Source organism: Malaclemys terrapin, chromosome 4 (assembly GCF_027887155.1).
Source record: "Malaclemys terrapin pileata isolate rMalTer1 chromosome 4, rMalTer1.hap1, whole genome shotgun sequence".
NCBI lineage: Eukaryota > Metazoa > Chordata > Testudines > Emydidae > Malaclemys > Malaclemys terrapin.
Window position 1 is genome coordinate 93336451 of NC_071508.1, and position 21526 is coordinate 93357976.

The 21526-nt window shown below is 44.6% G+C and overlaps 1 protein-coding gene across 5 annotated transcripts; it reads right to left on the minus strand.

Moving 5' to 3' along the window:
- Positions 1-807: 807 nt before the first annotated feature.
- On the minus strand, positions 808-21513 carry ZFYVE19 (zinc finger FYVE-type containing 19). 5 transcript variants are annotated; one of them, XM_054028306.1, is made up of 12 exons: positions 21425-21513; positions 20550-20810; positions 19596-19717; positions 17762-17815; positions 17076-17236; positions 15646-15791; positions 13074-13188; positions 10243-10452; positions 9532-9611; positions 8789-8899; positions 5516-5679; positions 808-3741 (listed from the first exon to the last, which is right to left on the minus strand). In XM_054028306.1, the coding sequence occupies exons 2-12, from the start codon at positions 20601-20603 to the stop codon at positions 3669-3671; spliced, it is 1290 nt and encodes a 429-aa protein (XP_053884281.1). In that variant the 5' UTR covers positions 20604-20810; positions 21425-21513; the 3' UTR covers positions 808-3668. The 5 variants fall into 5 exon arrangements, with proteins under 5 accessions (XP_053884281.1, XP_053884284.1, XP_053884282.1 ...); XM_054028309.1 differs by having other exon boundaries at positions 21430-21495; XM_054028307.1 differs by having other exon boundaries at positions 20550-20869; positions 21425-21485.
- Between the last annotated feature and the right edge of the window lie 13 nt (positions 21514-21526).

Genomic DNA, 21526 nt, shown 5'->3' on the forward strand with positions numbered 1-21526 from the left:
AATGTAGCAAAGGATCAAACTGAGGTGAAGGTGGAAGATCCAGTTTTGACAAGGGATAGGCAATGAGCTGGGCGGACTGAATTAGAGTTACGACAATCCTCAGAGGTTCACGTAGCTGCCATGGGAACAGAGATGTGCACTTGTGCAAGCCTTCGCTTGTATTCTACTGGCCCAATGGGTTCTGCTTGTTGAACCATATTTGACTAGGGAGAGCACGAAGGAACTGAAATGCCTCTCCCCTTGCACCATCCTGGATGTTATCCTTATGGCTGGACCCACCACCCACCCCCTGCCTTTACTCTGGGTGCCATGAAGGGACTTGGGCCATGCTCTGGGTCAGGGATTGTTAAAAACAGGTTCTGGAAGGTATTTTAAAAAATAACCCGTGTGTCCTGTTTACTTTGCCTTCACATGCTCTCCTCAGCAGCCACAGTCCAAGTGGGGAGAAGCAGTCAAGCCCTCCCTGCTGTAGTGCTGGTGTACCAGCCCCAAACACGGTCATTCTTGAGACCTAAACTCTAAATGAAACCCCACCCAACACAGCAACAATTCAGGGCAAGCCCTAGCATGAATATGGGTTTTGAAAAACCTCAGGGACTTGGGTAAGTAATGTTAAAATTTTGTCTCAAAATACATTTGCCTATCAGCCAGGAACTGCTCCAAAAATCCATTCTGATTTCCCAGATCAATACAAGAGAGAGGGGAAATTAAGTGGATCTGTCAAGTTCAAAAATCATATTAAAAAGAAAAAAAAACATACAAAATTGCAAGTATTTTTTTCAATGGAAAGAATTCTTAAAATCTAAATATAGTATGTTGTTGTTTATTGTTTGGATTTATTTTGGCCTGGACCATGAAAATAGACTAGCCAATTTTGCTGTTGTTTACAATCAGTTTCTAGTTACTTTTATTATCCTGGTTCTCAGGCACTAGCACAAGCCTGCCAGGGGTGAGTTGCAAGTATTGCATAGGAATGTTTGTTTAAAAACACACCCTCTTTTGATTATAATAAAACACAGCTGGAAACATTCTATTGATCTAGGTTTTACAATTGAGTATTTTGGCCCATGTGCATGAAATAAAGATTTCCCCCTAAATCATACTCCTAATAACACCTCTGAGCTCCCCTCTCAAATATTCAGGTTTTAAACTCTTCTGATGTCATAATCACTCTCAATTCTCCAGCCAAAAAAGGCAAGATCTGATATTTTAAATGCTGAAAAATCAACGTTCTGGGGGAAGAAAACCCTTTCAGGCCCTTTCTATCCCTCATAAAGAAGCGAAAAAGGGCACAAGCCCAATTTTGTTTCTTTTGCAGATACAGAGCTCTCCCCTTCATTTGCACAGCTGTGACTCAGGATTTCATGGCTTTTGCTGAGTATTTTCAAAGCACTGGACAAGGCTATAACCACACCAGTCCATTGAAGATAATGGGAAGCTGTTCAGGGCTTTAGCCATACGACTCTTTAAAAGCATGCTTCTTAAATAAGGGTCACATTATTTGTCTTTTCCAAAGAGAAAACCAAAAGGTTAGTCTGTCTACCCTGCTGCAAACAGCCCTCTTTCCCCACACTATAGAAGTTGATAAGCTAGTGATGGAGTCTAATGCATTTCAAGGGGAGGGTCACAGAAAAGGCCCATTATCACATGCAGAGGGTTCAGCATCCACAAAAGTTCATTTTCTGTGGAGAGGGGAGGTCAGTCTGTGTGACCAAAGCAAGTAAAGAGAAGCTCCCACATGTGACTGGGTATTAAACGTCAGTTCCAGGACATGTCTTTCTGGGTTCAATGAGATGAGCCCACAGAAACCAGTTTGGAACCCTGGGCAAGCCAGCAGGCTGGCTCAAGCTGTAACCTACCAATTGTTTTCCTCATGAGATGCACTTGTTCGGGCTCACAGGGCCACCCTGGCTGACTATATAAATAGCTACAAGTTCAACTGTGGCTGAGGAAACCAGGAAGTTCAATAGGATGGTGCTGAGATTCACCTAGGCGTAATTAACCCACAGGTCAGGGTGAGGTGTTTAAGAGAAGTAGCTGTGAAACAAAGAATTGAATGCACGTAGTCTGAATGTCTGGAGGGGAGTCAGGATTAAGACCTACTGCTGGAGCAGTTTGGACAAATACTACACAGAGACACCTCTTAAAAATCAATCAGACAGCAGACATTTGAACAGTAGTTACTCCCCTCTCCCCCTGAAAATACTGAGCCACAAAGGGAACAAGGCAGATCCTTTCTGTAAGTGTGGGTGGTTAGCTGAGTAATCATTCCAGTCCAATAATTATGAAATGGCTCCCACTCCTACGCAGTAAAACCCAGAAATGAATCTTGGTTTTCATCTTTTAGACTAACCTCCTCAGAGCAGGAACTGTTTATCATCATCTTGTGAGTGCTGGGCTTTTTGTCAGCATTACATCATAATAATCCAATACCTTTCCTACTCAGCTATCCCAAAGCGCTGTACAAAGGAGTTAGGCACTGCCACTGTTAATATAAACAGAACCTCAGCAACTTATGGCTTACTCAGAACTGTATTAGAGAGAGTGAATTTTGCCAGGTCAGTGGATAACCCCAATGACTTTGGTCTTAGGGATCTGTGACATGCACCAGGACAGGCACCAGAGATGGGCAAGAATAGAGCTCCGTTTAATGTATTCATTCGTAGGAACAGAAATATGTGGGGGCAGTGGAGATAGCAGGGGGTGGTATCTTTAGTCTACCAGTGATTTTAATAATTGTATCAGGCCAAATTCTGCTCTCAGACAAATGTGTACAACTCTCATTGACTTCAACAGAATTCTCACATACCTATTTGACAACAGAATTCAGCTCATTATTAGTATTTTACATTTACAAAGCACCTTTCATCCTGACAGACTCCAGAATGCTTTTCAGCTATAGGAATGACATCATCCACCAATAAAATGCAGCCACTACTGGGGTAGAACACAGCTGCTGTTTAGCAAGCCCCCAACAATGCTATACGACAGTTTTAGGTCACCTCACGTCCTCTCACATCCAGCCCGAGTATGTCAAAAAACTGTAAGGCCTTTCATTTCCTTTTTTGATCCATCTGGCATTAGAACTGAGGTCACAGGGCATGACTGCAGGATGACATGCTGTAAAACAATTTCAGAAATTCTCAAGAGCTTTCCCTACTCCCATTCCTTTATTACACTTCGGAGATTCTTATCACATATCTGATCAAGCCATGAAGAATTTTATCTTTTCTTAATTTAACTTGCCTTGTCATCTTTTTTGAACAAAATGTGTAAATTAGCAGCAAAAGCAGGAAATGATTCATCACGCAGCCTCACAATGGCTTAAATTCATGCTCTTTCCCTAGCTTTACCAGCATCCAAATGCCCCCCGTTTTAAACTCATGCTATTCCATTTATATCAACTCATCCATTTTCTAATGTTCCACTGGCTTAAACGATCATGTATGCAGAGCGTGCACTTCATTCCCAGCCATGTTTCCCTGGCTATGTTTGGGGAGGGGAGTCACATTTTCGCCAAGCTTCTCTGGAATTACAGAGGTTCCTCAAATTGTTCAAAAGATCCTCTGTTTTGGTAGCAAGCACATGCCCTCGTGGACTCTTCCCATCTTGACAACTCCCTCTGTATCTCTGTTTTCCATCTTCTTCCCTTTTCACAGCTCATGGACTCATTTCTGCTTACGAGGAGGACGATAGCTAGATGTGCGGTGCTCCTTCCGGTCAAACTCATCATGGCCTTCCCTGAAAGGCAAACAAGAATTGAAGATGGCATTTAGTGACGGTAGGTTGTTGCAGACCAGCCTACCCAGCAGTAGCAGCTGCACAGAGCCTCATCCAGCTAATGCAAGCAAGAGACAACCCCCATTGATGCATTTGACTAACCGAGGAGTTCTCCCTTGGGCCACCATTGGCTTTATCAAGACTAACAGCTGAGGTTTTTTTTTTTAAACATCGCCCTGGAAAGTTCTTTATGAAGAGGAAGACTGCCTGCTAATTCAGAAAACTTCATTCTGTCCTCTGACTTCTGGAGAGAGAAATGACAAAGGGTCTCTCTGAAATATTCATGTTCATGTCATTAGTGATACATTCTCAGGACAGTGGGTAAGAGGCCTGTAATAAGAGTTGTGATTATAATCTGTTGCATATGGCACTGCAAATGAATTGCAGAGGGCAAAATCCCTGCTCAATTAATTTCTGCTCAATTTCAGGCAGGGAGGGTTATTTATTGACTGAAAACACAAACCCTGATCTTGAGCATACAGCTGACTTAATTTAATACCCTGCCACTCTGATACTTTTCTCATCTCTGCCTCTTACCGCTCCGTTATCTGGCTGATGTGTTTCTCCTTAAACTTATTTAGCATTACCAGTTAGGCATGTCCTTATTATTTTAATATATTCACTCACACCACCCCCTCCATTGGATTGGTTTCTGCAGAACCATCAACAGGCCATGAAATGACAGAATGAACATCAGAGATCATCTCAATCTACCATCTGGTTTCCGTTTCACAGTACAGTCTTGCACTGAAGGGAAATAGCTTCTTAAACCAGAGATTTATAACATGCCAGAATGCAAAAGCCTTAGGTGTTTAAAAGTTAAAATTGCAACTATTGCATTGCTTGACTGAGAATTAGAAGCTTTTCATACATAAAATGTAAAGGCTCTCCAATTTCAAGTGCTTCAGGAATCACCAGATTTAAAAAAAAAAAAATTCACATGGTTTAAGGCCACGGTTCTATCCTTGTAGATCCCACACTTTCCTCCTAGCTGATCTCTCTGCAACTGAGTCTGTTCTGACCCATCCTTCAAGGTCATTAACAAACCACAGTAATTGCCAAACCTGAACAATGGTCTTGCACATCTTGTCTTCAGAAAAAGGCATAATATCCTCACCATGATACACCTAGAGCATGCAATACTATAATATGAAAGGAACATTTTTTCCTTATCCCAGTTTATGCCCTGAAGCATGATGATAGTGATTGTACTTCCATGCTAGCTAGTGTTAACTAACAGTGCTATAAAACTATTTCCTGAAAGGGCGAGGTAACAATCTGACTCTTGACTCAAATTTCTCCTTCTCTTATGGGTTCTTCCATTTAGAAGAAGAAACACCCACTAAACCATGCAACATAAAAGATTGTTACAAGGTGGAGGGAGAAAAATTGTTCTCCTTAACCTCTGAGGATAGGACAAGAAGCAATGGGCTTAAATTGCAGCAAGGGCAGTTTAGGTTGGACATGAGGTAAAATTAACTGTCAGGGTGGTTAAGCACTGGAAAAAATTGCCTAGGGAGGTTGTGGAAGTCATTGGAGTTTTAAGAACAGGTTAGACAAACACCTGTCAGAAATGGTCTAGATAATACTTAGTCCTGCCATGAGTGCAGGGGACTGGACTAGATGACCTCTTGAGGTCCCTTCTAGTCCTACTCTTCTGTTATTCTAACTTGGCATGGAGAACTAGGTTTCATCTTGATGGGTATCTCTAGTCAAAAGGCGTTATCAGTGTTACCGGAAGCATCGCTGGCAATAGAGATCATCATCGCAGTCATGGCAGCGCAATGTGGCATTTTCGTTGCAGATACAGCACCATGGTAACTCCTCCTCATCACTGTCTTCTGCCTTAGCAATTGGGATGGGTTTCTTAGCACTAGCTGTGGCAGTTGGAGCTTGGCTCTAATACAGGAATAAATCAGATAAATAAAAATCAGGGATCAGATTGGGACAATTTAGGATAATTAGACTAAACTATGCTGGGTGAGGATCATTTCACCTGGGACAGCAACTGGGGAGGGTTTTTACAGTGTGATTCTGTCCAGAACAGAGACATACAGCACTTACATTCTAACATATGCCAGGGCCGCCCAGAGGATTCAGGGGGCCTGGGGCAAAGCAATTTCGGGGGCCCCTTCCATAAAAAAAGTTGCAATTCTATAGAATACTATATTCTCATGGGGGCCCCTGTGGGGCCCGGGGCAAATTTCCTCACTTGCAGCCCCCCCCCGGGTGGCCCTGATATATGCTGGTCACAATTACACATATACTACTTCAGTGTCTTTACATCAAGGGTGTCCAACCTTTGCAGACACCACACTCTGCACAGCAAGCTTGCCTGGAGTCCAAGCACTTGTTTGCACATGCATTTACCTAATTCTCTAACTAAAAAATAATTGCTCCCACCCAGTTTGCATGTGCTTTTACCTTCGTGATAGGCAGATAGCCTCTCCTGCTTGTTTGATGTCACCAACATCCACCTACAGTTATTATCTGTGTTGTGGCAAATGGCAATGCTTAGAGGCCCCAATCAGGATCTCACCGAGCAAGGCACTGTACAGGCAAGAAGAGACAATCCCTGCTGCAAAGAGCTTACAATCTAAACAGCCCAGACAGACAAGGGGCGGGGGGAAGGAAGTATTATTCTCTCTCCACTTTGTAGATGGGGAATCAAGACAGAGAGAGGCTCTGTGACTTACCCAGGGTCACACAGGAATTCTGTGGTAGCACTCGGAATGGAACTCAAAATCTCCCAAGTGCGATGCCTTAACTACAAGACCATCGGTCTCCTTAGATTTATACTGCCCTTGCAGCGATAAAAGTGTTGTTGTAGCCATGTTGTTCCCAGGATATGAGAGAGACAAGGTGGATGAGGTAATATCTTTTATCGGACCAACTTCTGTTCATGAGAGACACCTGAAGAAGAGCTCTGCGGAGCTTGAAAGCGTCTCTCTTTCACCAACAGAAGTTGGTTCAATAAAAGATATTACCTAACTTGCCTGGTCTCTTTTATGGTGATAAAAGAGTCACAGGTAGAAGCTTAGCACTCCAGAAGCCACATATCTATTTGGAGAAACTGTCAGAACATTCTTCAGAGACTGCAAAAACTGTTTCCCAGCAAAACAATAAATAGAGCTGGGTGAATAACTTATTTTTCCATTTGGTGGCAGTTCTGAATTTAAGTATTTTTTTAAATTGTATCAGGTTGATCCAAAGCGAAGTTCTTTTGAACATTTTAGCAAAACCAAAAAGTTGAAAACAATCTTGTTTCAGGTTGAATTAAGTGTTTCATTTTACCTGAAACAAAAACTTTGGTTTAGATTTAGAGGTTTAATGTTTTTATTTTTCTTAATAAAACTGAAGGAAATTTCTAATGAAAAAATTGTTTTGGATAAAAAAAAAATCAAACCATTTCATTTTGAAAGTGTCAGAAAACTAAACTTTTCAATTTTCTGAGAGTTTTTCTTTTTTCCCCCAACCAAAACCATTTGGCACATGAGACAAATCTGCAAAATCTTTTGATCAAAAAAAATGTGGCCCAGCTCTAATAAGTTTGTTTTTAATAATAATATAATTACATTCACACTAATGATCATGAAAGGTCAGAGTAAGAAAGCTTTAACATTGACACATTGATAACATCTGTAATTAAAGATGTTTTCTCACTGAGGACAGACACTTCAATTACATGGAGATCACAGATTCATTTAATTCTTCTGATACATAACAGAGAGCGTGTGCATGCTGCTATGTTACAGGCTGGAATAGCCATCAATATATGGCATCCTTTTACTAATTCCCTGCACTGACATTATAAAAGAACACAGGCACTTGATTACTACTGCTCTTTACAGACCTGATCCTACACCTATTGGAGCCAGTGGAAAAGCTCCCATTGACCTCAGCAATGCAGGATCAGGCTCTCTAGTAGTAGACTGTAGCTTATGTTCTGTGTAATTACACTGATGGGTTAGGAATCCCTTCTTTTGTATCTTCCTCGCTGACTATATACTGACCAGGTCCTCTGATTGCAGAGGGTGCCATCCAGTCCTGCAGATGGCTGGTTTTCAAGGAGCTATGCTCCAGATAGAGAGCCCTGTTAAAGCTGGCCAGCAGGGGGAAGACACAAAGTATAGTCCAGGGGTCAGCAACCTTTCAGATGGGGGGGCCGAATCTTCATTTATACACACTAATTTAAGGCTTCGCGTGCCGGTAATAGATTTTAATGCTTTTTAGAAGACCTCTCTATAAGTCTATAATATATAACCAAACTACTGTTATATGTAAAGGGTGGCCTGCTGGGACTCCAGGCCCGAAAGCAGGATGAGCAAGGGCTGGAAACCAAGATTGGCAGCTGAGGTGAGTGGAGTAGGTGGCTGGTAGGCCTGAGCAGGGCTGGAGGCCTGGACCCTGTCTGCAAGAGAGCCTCCAACTGGAAGCAAGGTAAGTGGAGCTGCGCGGTAGAGACCCCTGCTGGCGAGGGGCCAGCAGCCAGAACCCCAGAGCAGCGACTGGCTTGGCCTGCCACCACTCTGGGGTTTCTGCCCCAGCTCCTGCCAGCGGGGTCTCAGCCGGCTGCCAGCCAGGGGTTCGTTCACCCAGGTCGGCAGCGGGTGCTGAGTGGGACCCGCAGGAGCCGGCAGTGAGAATTCCAGAGTGGCAGCGGCGCTGAGCGGCTCAGCCCACGCCACGTGCCAGGAAAAATCGGCTCGCGTGCCAACTTTGGCTCGCGTGCCAACTTTGGCACGCGTGCCGTAGATTGCCGACCCCTGGTATAGTCAGTGTTGGCTGGCCTTGGAAAAGCCAGTTGAGACATTCACCTCCTCAGCCTGCCAACCTAGGGGAAGCAGGTTAGTAGCTCTTTGCCGTGCTCTGGTTTTGGCAACTTACAGTACAGTAAATACCATTGTAAGGCAGCCTCAGAGCAGGACTGAGATTTGGGTTACACAGAGCTGTGTTGTATCAGGAACTGGAACAGGTCATTTCAAGAGGGCTTGACTGGCTCACAGACCTTTAGCTTTGCTTTCTTGGCTGTGTTCTGCTGTGAGGTTGCTGGGTGGGTGGCCTGATCGGCAGGGATGTTGAAGCCACTTGCTTCATCCAGAGCTGCTTCCTCCGTGAGCTGGGAACAAAAGAAAGCATGAAGTCTTTTGTTTCAAACTCCTACGTGAGCCTCTCTCCTGGAGCAAAACTTCTTTCCCCTCCCTTAATCACCAAATTCTCTAGAGAAGCCCAAATGTTATAGCTGAGAGGTCTGCAGGGAGGGAGAACTGCCTTTATAAAGCGAGCTGCACTACATCATCTCCTGCCTAGGAGCAGGGACATCAGATGAGTAGCAATCAAGAGAGAAAAGGGATGAGAGAGAGAGAGAATGTGTGCATGAAAGGGAAAAAACACAGGAGATCGGCAAGGGCCTGCGTACTCCATGGCTATCAGGACCTTCCTTCTGTAGCAAACTCCAGAGATACATGGGGCTCTCGAGACAGGGAAGTCGCATATCCACACAGGAAGGAACCAAGAAAGGGCAAGTCAGATGCACACAACGACAGAACATAGTCTGCAACCTTAGCCAGCTGGGCTACAGAACTGCTCTGCTAATCACTTTGAGGTGGAGTTAGCTAGATGTGAAAGATCTGAGAGAGCAAGACCCTGGCCCAGGGACAGACGACAGGGTCATTGCACACTGAATAAGTAACAAAAATGCTAGGATTATTTAAGAGGAAAGCGAGCGGAGTCCCAACAGCTGTTCCTGACCTGTTTTAGGACTCGCTGAATGGCTTCTTCCTCCGTCAGCTCCTCATCACTGTCAGGGAGCTTATAGTCTTCCAGAGTAACTGCAAGAGGAGTGGAAGGTTATGAGGCTACAGTGAGCTACACTTGTATAGCACCTGTTGCCATTTCAGATCTCAAGGGACGCTGTCTGTGCTCGGCATGGGGAGTTGAATTTGATCTTGCATCACAACCCTCGACCCAGTACTGGTTTTTGCAAAGCAGATGGTACACTGAAAGGAACGCACACCGGCATCTCCTTTTGGGATGGGTCTGTTTGGAAGGGAGATAACATTTTTTTTTCAAATTTTTAAAAGTTGGGGTTGAAGGAAGAAAAATAATGCATTTAAAGGGGCATAATTAAACAAATCTTGGCACATTGGAATTAGCTGTTGGGTTGGGTATGGGGCAAAGGGAGTTAGCTTCACCCCTAGTGGGCCTCAACCCCTAGTTTTCATAATCCTGGACTACTCCATACAGCTTAACAACTGGACCCCAAATCCTGTCATCAAGGGACCATCCATTTCTAGTAGAGATGTGATTCCCTCCAGCTGTAATTTCTTCCCATTGCTAAATGGAGGTTAATCTTCATGTAAAAGCTCCAACTTCTCCCAGCATGACAAAGAGACGCTACCACCAAGCTAACACCGTCCTGTTCTTCTTCAGCACAACCTAGTGTTTCTTCCTATTACTCACCTTTCTCGGGGTCCTGGCCTCTGAGTGCTGCCAGTTTCTTTGCAACTTCTAGGATTTTCTTCTCCCTAGTGTTCTCCTCCCTTAGCTCAGCAGCAGCCTCTGCCAGAAGTTTATTCTTCTCCTCTTCCAGCTGTTTTGGGTCCAGATCAGCAGCGCTGATGCCGCCCCCACTTCTCCGATTGAGATCATTCAGGGTCTGGGTATTAACAGCTGGAACACAGACAGACAGAGCATGTAGGTGTTACAATGGCAACCCTCTCCAGGCATAGCCCATGCCATTAAAAGAATGGACTAAGAGTAACAGAACTCTCGACTCAGACTGTGGAGATGTCTGCTGCACAGCTCTCTCTTTTCCATAGCTAAAAGTACTGATGAGTTTCAAGGTAAATGAGTCACACAGTAGCAGGACTCTTGTATGTGGGCATAGTAACTGAGTCACAGTGCAGTTTTTATTGGGGTCCCATGGAAGAGACACCCTTTTCAAGAGAGTTTTAAGCAAACCACAGAGGATGTTGGGCATGGCTCTGGCCAGACTAGTGTCCCAAGATCTTACTACTACCATGTGAACCATCTAATAAAACACGGAAGGACTGGAAATTCTAAAAATTGTTCCTCCCCAAACTGGGCTACCATAAAAAAAAATAAGAGAAAAATAATCCAACAATATTACCACTGAAAGGGGAAACGTAACCACACGGGCTGAGACAATGGCAAATCAACATAGGTCTCGGCTGCTGCTCTTGGTCAGCACTGTGTGTTGGTAAGGGGGAGGTAGGGATAAGGCAGGATACTTGGCACCACTTAATCCTGGTGGTTTGGGAGATACCTGCTTCCTTCTCATTATAACACACATAAGAATGGCCCTACTGGGTCAGACCAAAGGTCCATCTAGCCCAGTATCCTGTCTTCCGACAGTGGCCAGTACCAGGTGCCCCAGAGGGAATGAACAGAACAGGTAATCATCAAGTGATCCATCCCCTGTCGCTCATTCCCAGCTTCTGGCAAAGAGAGGCTAGGGAAACCATTCCTGCCCATCCTGGCTAATAGCCATTGATGGACCAATCCTCCATGAATTTATCTAGTTCTTTTTTGAACCCTGTTATGGTCTTGGCCTTGACAATATCCTCTGGCAAGGAGTTCCATAGGTTGACTGGGCGTTGTGTGAAGAAATACTTCCTTTTATTTGTTTTAAACCTGCTGCTTATTAATTTCACTTGGTGATCTCTAGTTCTTGTGTTATGAGAAGTAGTAAGCAACATTTCCTTATCTACTTTCTCTACACTAGTCACGATTTTATAGACCTCAATCATATCTCCCTTTAGCCATCTCTTTTCCAAGCTGAAAAGTCCCAGTCTGATTAATCTCTCCTCATACGTAAGCCGTTCCATACCCCTAATCATTTTTGTTCCCTTTTCTGAACCTTTTCCAATTCCAATATATCTTCATTGAGATGGGGCGATCACATCTGCACACAGTATTCAAGATGCGAGCATACCATGGATTTATATAGAGGCAACATGATATTTTCTGTCCTATTATCCATCCCTTTTTTAATTATTCCCAGCACTCTGTTTGCGTTTTTGAATGCCGCTGCGCATTGAGTGGATGTTTTCAGAGAACTATCCACAATGACTCCAAGATCTCTTTCTTGAGTGGTAACAGCTAATTTGGACCCCATCATTTTATATGTATAGTTGGGATTATGCTTTCCAATGTGCATTACTTTGCTTTTATCAACATTAAATTTAATCTGCCACTTTGTTGCCCAGTCATCCAGTTTTGAAAGTCCTTTTGTAGCTCTTCGCAGTCTGCCTGGGTCTTAACTACCTTTAGTAATTTTGTATCATCTGTAAATTTTGCCACCTCACTGTTTACCCCGTTTTCCACATCATTTATGAATATGTTGAATAGGACTGGTCCGAGAACAGACCCCTGTGGGACACCACTATTTACCTCTCTCCATTCTGAAAACTGACCATTTATACCTACCCTTTGTTTCTTAACTTTTAACAGTTACCAATCCATGAGAGCACCTTCCCTCTTATCCCGTGGCAGCTTACTTTGCATAAGAGCCTTTGGTGAGGGACCTTGTCAAAGGCTTTCTGAAAATCTAAGTACACTATATCCACTGGATCCCCTTGGTCTACATGCTTCTTGACCCCCCTCAAATAATTCTAGTAGATTGGTGAGGCATGATTTCCCTTTACTAAAACCATGTGGACTCTTCCTCAACAAGTTATGTTCATCTAGATGTCTGACAATATTGTTCTTTATTATAGTTTCAATCAGTTTGCCCAGTATTGAAGTCAGGCTTACAGGCCTGTAATTGCCGGGATCACCTCTGGAGCCCTTTTTAAAAATTAGCGTCACATTAGCTATTCTCCAGTCATCTGATACAGAAGCGGATTTAAATGATAGGTTACAGACTACAGTTACTAGTTCTGCAATTTCACATTTGAATTCCTTCAGAACTCTTGGGTGAATACCATCTGGTCCTGGTGACTTATTGCTGTTTAATTTATCAATTTGTTCCAAAACCTCCTCTGATGATAGGACAGTTCCTCAGATCTGTCACCTAAAAAGAATGGCTCAGGTTTGGGAATCTCCCTCACATCCTCAGCCATGAAGACCGATGCAGAGAATTCATTTAGTTTCTCTGAAATGGCCTTATCGTCCTTGAGTGCTCCTTTAGTACTTTGATCACCCAGTGGCCCCACTGGTTGTTTAGCAGGCTTCCTGCTTCTGATGTACTTTAAAAAAAAATTGCTATTACATCGTGGTGTATGGAGTGTCCTTAAGAAAAACTGTTTGAGGCCAATGATAACAAATACCTTGAGGCTGGGCTCCTGGACTATAACTCTCATCAATGGCAACTTCCTCAGCCAGCTGGGTCAACAGGTCATCAGACTGCTGGACTTGGGTTCTGGTATCAGGGGGCTGGTGCGCCTGGAAAAACAGAGAGGGTGCATGGGAGAAAGCTGTAGGAGAGTGTTAAACAGGTGATGGAAGGAGACAAATTGAAAAATCTGAAAAATTGTGTAACCAATTATGAGACTATCCTAATTGGGATCAACATTTCCAAAAGTGTCCACTAATGCTAGGTGCCTACATTTTTGGGTGCCCAACCCGAGGTGCTTTGGGCCTGATTTTCAGAGATGTTGCGCATGCACAGCTTCTACTGAAGTCAACCGGCTAATCCAAGCACAGAACTGGGAGCCAGAAACTGATGCGATCTAATCCGAGCTCTGATACGGATTCTTACTGTGACACTGGGCCCGACATTTAGGCACCAGAATAAGTGGTCCAGTTTTCACAACTGTTTGGCAACCATGCAGCAGCTCCCATATAAGTCAGTGGAAATTGTTTTGAAAAAGGAGAGAGTGTGGCTAGGACCACTCTAAACTGAGATTTAGAAAGATGGGTTCAATTCCCCTGCTCCACCACAGACTTCCTGTGTGACCATGAGCAAGTCACTTATGCCTGATCTACCCTAGAAAATTAGCTCAGCATAACCATATCACTCAAGGGTGTGAAAAAACCACACCCCTGGGAGGGACAGTGAGGCCAAGCTAAGTCCCAGTATAGACAGCACTAGACTGACAGAAGAATTCTTCCATCAACCTAGCTACCACTTCTCAAGAGCCAGATTACCTATGTCAAAAGGAGAACCCCTCTTGTCAGTATAGGTGGTGTCTACATTGAAGAGTTGCAGCGGCAAAGCTGTACTGCCTTTGTGTTTTACATGTAGACAAGCCTTTAATATCTCTGAGCCTTTGTTTCCCCTGTAAAATGGGGATAATCACATGTTCCTTCCTCCCAGGGGTGCTGTGAGGATAAATACATTAAAGAAACTGCAGTGATAGAGGACATATAAGTGCCTAAGATAAATAGATAGCTTTGAAAATCAGGCCACTTACAGCTAGATATGGATTTAGGAGCCTAAATTTAGTACCAATTTTTAGAAAATCTTGGCCGTAAAATGTAAATACACTATAGATATAGTGAAACAGTCCAGTACATTTTATATGGATCATTAAGGGGAACCTGTCCAGTTAAAAATAAGGTTTGTTTTTAAAAATGCCCACATTTATGTTTTAAAGAACACTTGACAATGTTAATAATCTATTTTGCATTTCTCTCAGTATGCAATGAATGTTGCGATGAATGCTAACCAGTTTCATTTTAATTCCTGCTCTGTTTCACTTTCAAGTGTATGTGTCCTATCACTGGGCTACAACATTTGAGCTGTCAATATTGTAGAGGAGCGTTTATTTTTATTTTTTTTAAGTTATGGAAACTTTTGCAAATGTCCTACTTCAGCTTTGGAATTTTATTTTTTTTTAAACATACAAACAACCACCACCTAAATTTGGGGTTAAACGTGACCCAGCTGTGTCTCAATGTAAATATTGTTTTAAACATTTGGTGCTCTGTTCACTGTTTGGGATGTTGTGCCACACTCTTGGAAGGCATTTCTGACATCTCTCTACACAGAAGCCATGTTTTATCTTCATTGATGAGTTCATAAAAGTTTGTTTTCTTTTGACAAGTGAACTTCTAGCATAGTCTCGTATTTACCACAGTTCAAGAGGAAATATTTTCCTGTCTCACTCCAAATTAGTTATTATTAATCTGTTTTTTTAAGTTGCCATTCATTTGATCGCTTAATTATTTAATAAGAATCCCTTGAGCTGATATGTCATCTTTCAAGCAAGAATCTAAAAGCACTAGTGAACATCACATCAACCTTCAGAAGTAGGCAAGTATTATCACCTTTTTTCATAAATGGAAAAACTATAGCAGAGAGAGGTTAATAGCTCAATATTCAGAGGTGGGGAGCACTCCCAGATCCCATTGACTTCAATGGGAGTTGTGTGTTCTCAGCACTTCTGAAAATCAAGCCACAGATTTCTTCTCAAAGTTACAAAGCAAGTTGATGGCAGAGCTGGGACTAGAATCCTGGACTCTTGACTCCCGGCGCCTGGCTCTAACCTCCAGACAATGCTCCCCCTCAAGCCAGGTCCACCCACATAAAACAGCTAACAGACTAACCGTTAAAGTCTCACCTGAATCTCAGGGAAGGAGGATCCTTTCTCAACAGCTCCTAGCACTTCACTTACAATCATTTGTGAGGCAGTGCCACAAATGGCCCACCATCTCTGAGTCCTCATCAAGCTGAAGAACACGTGCCCTTAGTTCAATTCTGGAGCGTGACAATGCACTCTTAGACCACAAGCTGGCAGCTAATGAGTATATTTCTGGAGCAGCCAGATGGACCTGAATCGATGAAGCAGGAGGAAGGGCCTGATAGGCCTCTGAAATCTCTTGGGACACTACAACCACTGGGAGAGCTCAGATAGAGAAACTGGCAAGAACTGACACAAGGGGACCAAGGGATCTTACCGGTCTGGGAGTTTTGGATGGAAGGGCTCTTCCCTGCAGGGCAGCCAGACGGTCTTCCATTTCCTGTGTGGATGGAATGGGTTTGCTGGGGTCATCCTTCAGTGCTGCAAGCCTAGATTCTATCTCAGCTTGAGACGGGATGGACTCTGCAATTCAGACCAACTCTGTTTACAGCAAGCAAATGGCTTTTATAGTTTTAGTGTCTTGGAATATATTTTTCTTTCGAGAATGGGGCCCTGGACAGCTAAGCAAAGCCTCCCTCACTTCACTGATCACAGCCAGGAATAATTAGCCAGAGCCATGCTCAACATCCCCTGTGGTTTGCTTAAAACTCTCTTGATTGCTGGAATGTGTTCTTCCAAAAGAGGTGTCTCTTCCAATAAAAACTGCACTGCGACTCAGTTACTATGTCCACATACAAGGGTCCTGCTACTGTGTGACTCATGTACCTTGAAATGATTAGGGCATTGGTCTAATGCAGGGGTTCTCAAACTGGGGTTCGTGAGTTTATTACATGGGGAGGGTCGCAAGCTGTCCGCCTCCACTCCAAACACCACTTTGCCTCCTCATTTATAATGGTGTTAAATATATTTAAAAGTGTTTTTAATTTATAAGGGGGGGGGCAGATTCAGAGGCTTGCTATGTGAAAGGTGTCACCAATAAAAAGTTTGAGAACCACTGGTCTAATGCTATCATCCACCACTTAATTCTAGCCACTGCCTCCTCCCCTGTACATCTCCCAGCCATGAAGTTTGCAGCACCAACCTAACTAGAGGAGTGAAAGCAAAATGCATGTTCCACCTCCCACTTTGGAGCCAGACAGTCCATTGCTGCCGTTTCCCAATCAAGCATCCTAGAACTGCCTGCCGAAGTCGGCTTTCCTTTGTTTGTTCCTGGAAGCAGGAATGGGCAAAGTGTAGTCCCATGGAGCCCTGCATTGCTCTTGGTGGGACCCAGTACTTCAGTCAAAGCGTTCCCATGTGTGACCTCTGCACACCAGTTTGGCCACACAGTAACAGCACCGTGCGCAGTCCCCTGCTTCACTTTGTTCCTATCATTACCATGTTATCCTGCACAGGGACATGCCCAGGACAGATGTAAACAAGCAGCTTATTTCACTGTGTCAAGAGATGCAAGATAAGGACTGCACCGGGCAAACCAGTGAGAAAGCAGAGGTCCAGGCAGCAAAATGTGTGCGCTGGAGAGCAGCAGCCCAGAGAATGGGGCCCAGGTATCCACTGCTCTGATAGCATGGGCAGGACCTGGCTCCCATGGGCAGCTTTCTCCCACCAGCTTCCATGACTGGAGGCTAGTCTATAATGCACCGACTGTTGCGACTGTGCAGTCCACCCTTGATATTTGTACAGTTCATAAGCACAACGGAACATCTGCTCAGATGCAGGAAGCCTCCACCGTACTATGAAACTCACTGGGCTTCGTTTCCTCCTTGAGCCTCTCCAGCCTCTCTGCAATAGCTCGATCCTCCTTTGACAGCCCCTGATATTTGGAGCCTGCCTGGCCTTGGGGTTTCACTGGGCCTTTCTGCGGACCCGTCGGCTGGTTCTGCTTGGCCTCAAGAGCTGCTACACGCCTGTGACAAGGGAAAAAACAAGCATAACTTGGAGCAGGCACTTAGAACAAGAATTATGAAGGCATCTTCCGAAAGGTCCTCTACAAACATGCTATTTAGGGAAAGATGATATAGGGCAGAATATGGAAAACTCCTTTATTCCTGCTCCTGACTTTGCTAGGATGGATTCAGGACTGGGGAAACAGAGATCCTCCCAAGGACTAAGGAAAACCATTCCTCTCACAGCAGTACCAATATACAATGGTCAAAAAGTAGACTGGATAACTAGTAATGAAACATGGAACCTTTCAGTTCTAGATCACAGGTTTGAATTCAGTCATGGTCTATAGCAGCCAAAAGTCATTACCATGAGGTGGCTGTTTGGTGACCTAACTGAAAGAGCTGCTGTTCTCAGTCCAGTTCCAAGCAGAGAAGTGTCCATGTCACAAGCCCACCTTCTTGTTGGCAGTCTCAACAGAGAGGCCAAGAACCAAAAGAATACCCACCTAAAGATTCAAATGGGCTGGACTAACTAGCAAAACTTACTTTTTGTAGTTCTCTGGTGGAGACCATCTAGCTGTACTAGTATGAGACACTCCTCTGGAAAGCAAAAACAAACATCTCAATTGTAAAACACAGACCTGAGACAGATGTCCAGATAATGCTACAACTGCACATCCTCTCTCTTTCAAACCTAGAGAAATTACGATGCACATTACTATCGCACTCATCACTGTAGTACCTGGGCAAAATGTACTTGGTTTAAAATGTGTCATCAGTATTCCACAATAAGAGGAGCACAGACACCACTCTCTGCAGCAGCCTGCAGTTAGAAAGAGGCAACAAATGGAAAGAGACTTGGGGACAAAGGCTCTGGGTTCTCCTGGCTCACAGTGGGAAGCCTTGGGAAAGAGATCTGCCTTACATGGCTTTCAAAATACAAAATTATATAACGTAAATGTTTTAAAATGTATTATACAATGTTTATACATTATAGTATATTACAGAAATGGTTATAGAATGCAAAATATTATGATATATGACAACATATTGAGTTACAGATCTATGATACCTGATTATATACTAATCTTAACTCTGCATGTCCTGATTTGTGTGCTTAACTATGCAACCTGCACCTATGCATCTGACAAGTTTCAGAGTAACAGCCGTGTTAGTCTGTATCCGCAAAAAGAAGAACAGGAGTACTTGTGGCACCTTAGAGACTAACAAATGTATGCATCTGAGGCTTTCAAAGCTGGAAGACTGTGAATATTTTTTCTGTTACAACCAAATCAATCCCACAAACCTTATATCTTCAGCTTATACATGGCATCTAGGCCTCTGAAACAGTGAAGGTGGATTATTTTTGTTTGTTTTTTGATTTAGTGGCAACACTTCCAATCACCAAGCTACTCAGCTACTATACCAGGGGTGAGCAAACTACGGCCCGCGGGCTGCATCCAGCCCACCAGCCATTTTAATCAGGCCCTTGAGCTCCCTCTGTGGAGTGGGGTCTGGGGCTTACCCCGCTCCGGTGCTCCAGCCGGGGAGCAGGGTCGGGGCTGCTCCGCGTGGCTCCTGGAAGCAGCAGCATGTCCCCTTCCAGCTCCTATGCTGAGGCGCGACCAAGGGACTCCGCTCCACACACTGCCCCCGCCCCAAGCACCGCCCCTGCAGCTCCCTTTGGCTGGGTGGCACCTGCAGACAGGGCAGCACGCAGCAGAGCTGCCTGGCCGTGCCTCCTTGTAGGAGCCAGAGGGGGGACATGCCGCTGCTTCCAGGAGCCACTTGAGGTAAGTGCCACCCGAAGCCTGCACCCCTGAGCCACCCCCCTGCGCCCCAACCTCCTGCCTCAGCCCTGATCCCCCTCCTGCCCTCCAAACCCTTCGGTCCCAGACCGGAGCACCCTCCTACACCCCAAGCCCCTCATCCCCAGCCCCACCCCAGAGCCTGCACCCCTAGCCAGAGCCCTCACCCCCACCCTGTGCCCCAGCCCGGAGCCCCCTCCTGCATCCTGAATGCCTCATTTCTGGCCCCCCTCTGGAGCCTGCATGCCCAGCCAGAGTCCTCACCTCCTTCCGCACCCCAACTTCAATTTCGGGAGCATTCATGGCCAGCAATACAATTTCCAGATGTGGCCCTCGGGCCAAAAAGTTTGCCCACCCCTGTACTATACAGTTGTATGGATACTTGGAACTGAAATCCACATGGTAACAGCTCAGTAAAGGACTGGTTTGGCATGTCAGTTTATGGACGGCATACGAGGAAAGTGGAGTTATAAAAAGGGAAGTGGATCAAAATTTGCATCGTGACACCAGAGGCTGAAACAAAACAACAGAGTATATAAACACACAGACTGCGCCCAAGTCTCCCACCTTACCTGGTTAGCTCCCCATGACACTGCTTGCACACCTTCTGCTGAGTATTCCCGTAATGGGGAACAATGGCGCTGAACCCAAGGCAGCCTGAGCAGAATGCCCGCCCACAGTTCTTGCACCCACACTGAGAAGAAACAAGGAAGTGCAAGGGTTTCACTGGCTGGCTGCAACAACTCTGTAAAATATACACTGAATCTCTCTGGATATGAGCAACTTCCACATCAAGAGTACTTCAGAGTTATGATATGTGCTTCTTTGTAAGTTTAAAAAGAGAATTAAATATTTGTATGAATCAGAATAGTAGTTGCAGCTACACTAGCTAGAATAAACAGCATAAAAGTATCAGCCTTTAGGACATAAGCTGATCACCTGCTGGAGTCAGGCATACCATCTCCTCCCATAGTATAGTAAGGGGAGGCAAAGCCCAAGGGCTTCAGCCCTGGACAGGGGGCCTGTAGCCTGAGCCCCACCACCCAGGGCTGAAGCCAAAGCCCAAGCCCTGTCGCCTGGGACGATGAGGCTCAGGCTTTGGCTTTGGCTCCGGGCAGTGGGGCTCGGGCTTTGGCCCCAGCAAGTCTAATGCAAGCCATGGCGATCCCATTAAAATGGGGTCACAACCCACAGTGTCAGAACCGCTGTGTTATAGCAATTCCTACATGTTTTAAACACAGAGAGGTTAATGTGTCTGTTAATTATATATAATTAATATACAATTAAGGAAAACAATGACACTGACACACACAAAAATATGTGCTTAGAGCCAAGGAAGCGCAGCAGGTTTGAACTGTAGAACGTAAAGCAGAGTGTGGGAGGTGGGGTTACTATTTCTGATATAAGGAACCTCAAACTGTTCAGATGGCATTGATCAAACACTGCCACGAGGAAACTCACTCAGCTGCCTGCCTAACTGACTTTTTAGGGCCAGATCTTGTATACAGTGTTCAAGAGAGACTTGCCTCTTTTCTGAAGAGAGTAAATTTGGATGCACAGCCATAACACCTTCTATCCATAGTGCTAATGGAGAACGCACACTCACTCTCTCACAGATATACAAAAAGAAATAGTTTATCTCCTGAAGCTGTCTATTTGTCCAGATAGAGCTGTCCTGGAATATTCTTCTCCTTCAGAGGCAGGAGCGTGTTGGGAGAGATGATGAATTACGGCATTTCAGAGTTTACTTGCTGCACGTCTGGTTGTAGAAATGATGGTCCCAGATTCTTTCAGCAGAGAGAGGAGAAGAAAGGATCTGATCCTTATTTAATTTTTACAGACAACCCTTTAATGAAAGCATTATTGTTAACAATAAATAACATTATAATTTGCTGTTCTCTTACATGACTATGTTCTGACAGCTTAAAGCTAGGATAAGACACACCAAGTGTTCCCTCTCTTCTCTAAATCACCACCGGTCTCACTTGCCTTGTTCTGCAAGGCCTATCAGCAATAACAACATCTACTGTCTTTGTATTGTACAAATTTGCGTACTCAGGATGGCACCTCTCCAAAGCAGATATTTAATTCCTGCTTTAACATATTTTGCCATAAAACTATTATGTATTCTGTGCTCCGCACCGTACAAACGCACAAAATGACAAAAATCCCAGAAGCTCCCCATTCAAATCAGGTGCTACGGAAAGCTGCAATACTACACACATACTGTACCAACAGTAATCACTGCGAGAGTCTGCACTCAGAGGCTGAGTTAGTGCGAACCCCACACAACCCAGTGCACAGCTCCCAAACCACAAGGCTTTACACCTATAGAGCCCCCTTTGCCCCAGCACCCTCGCATCACCGACTCTAGCGGAAGGGGTTAATACTCCTGCTGCACCTTACGGCTCGGAAACTTTGCTGCCCACATCCCACCAGCACCCGAGATAGCCAAGAACACGGCAATGGCAGTGCAGGGCCCGATGGAAGTTGTAGTCCTTAC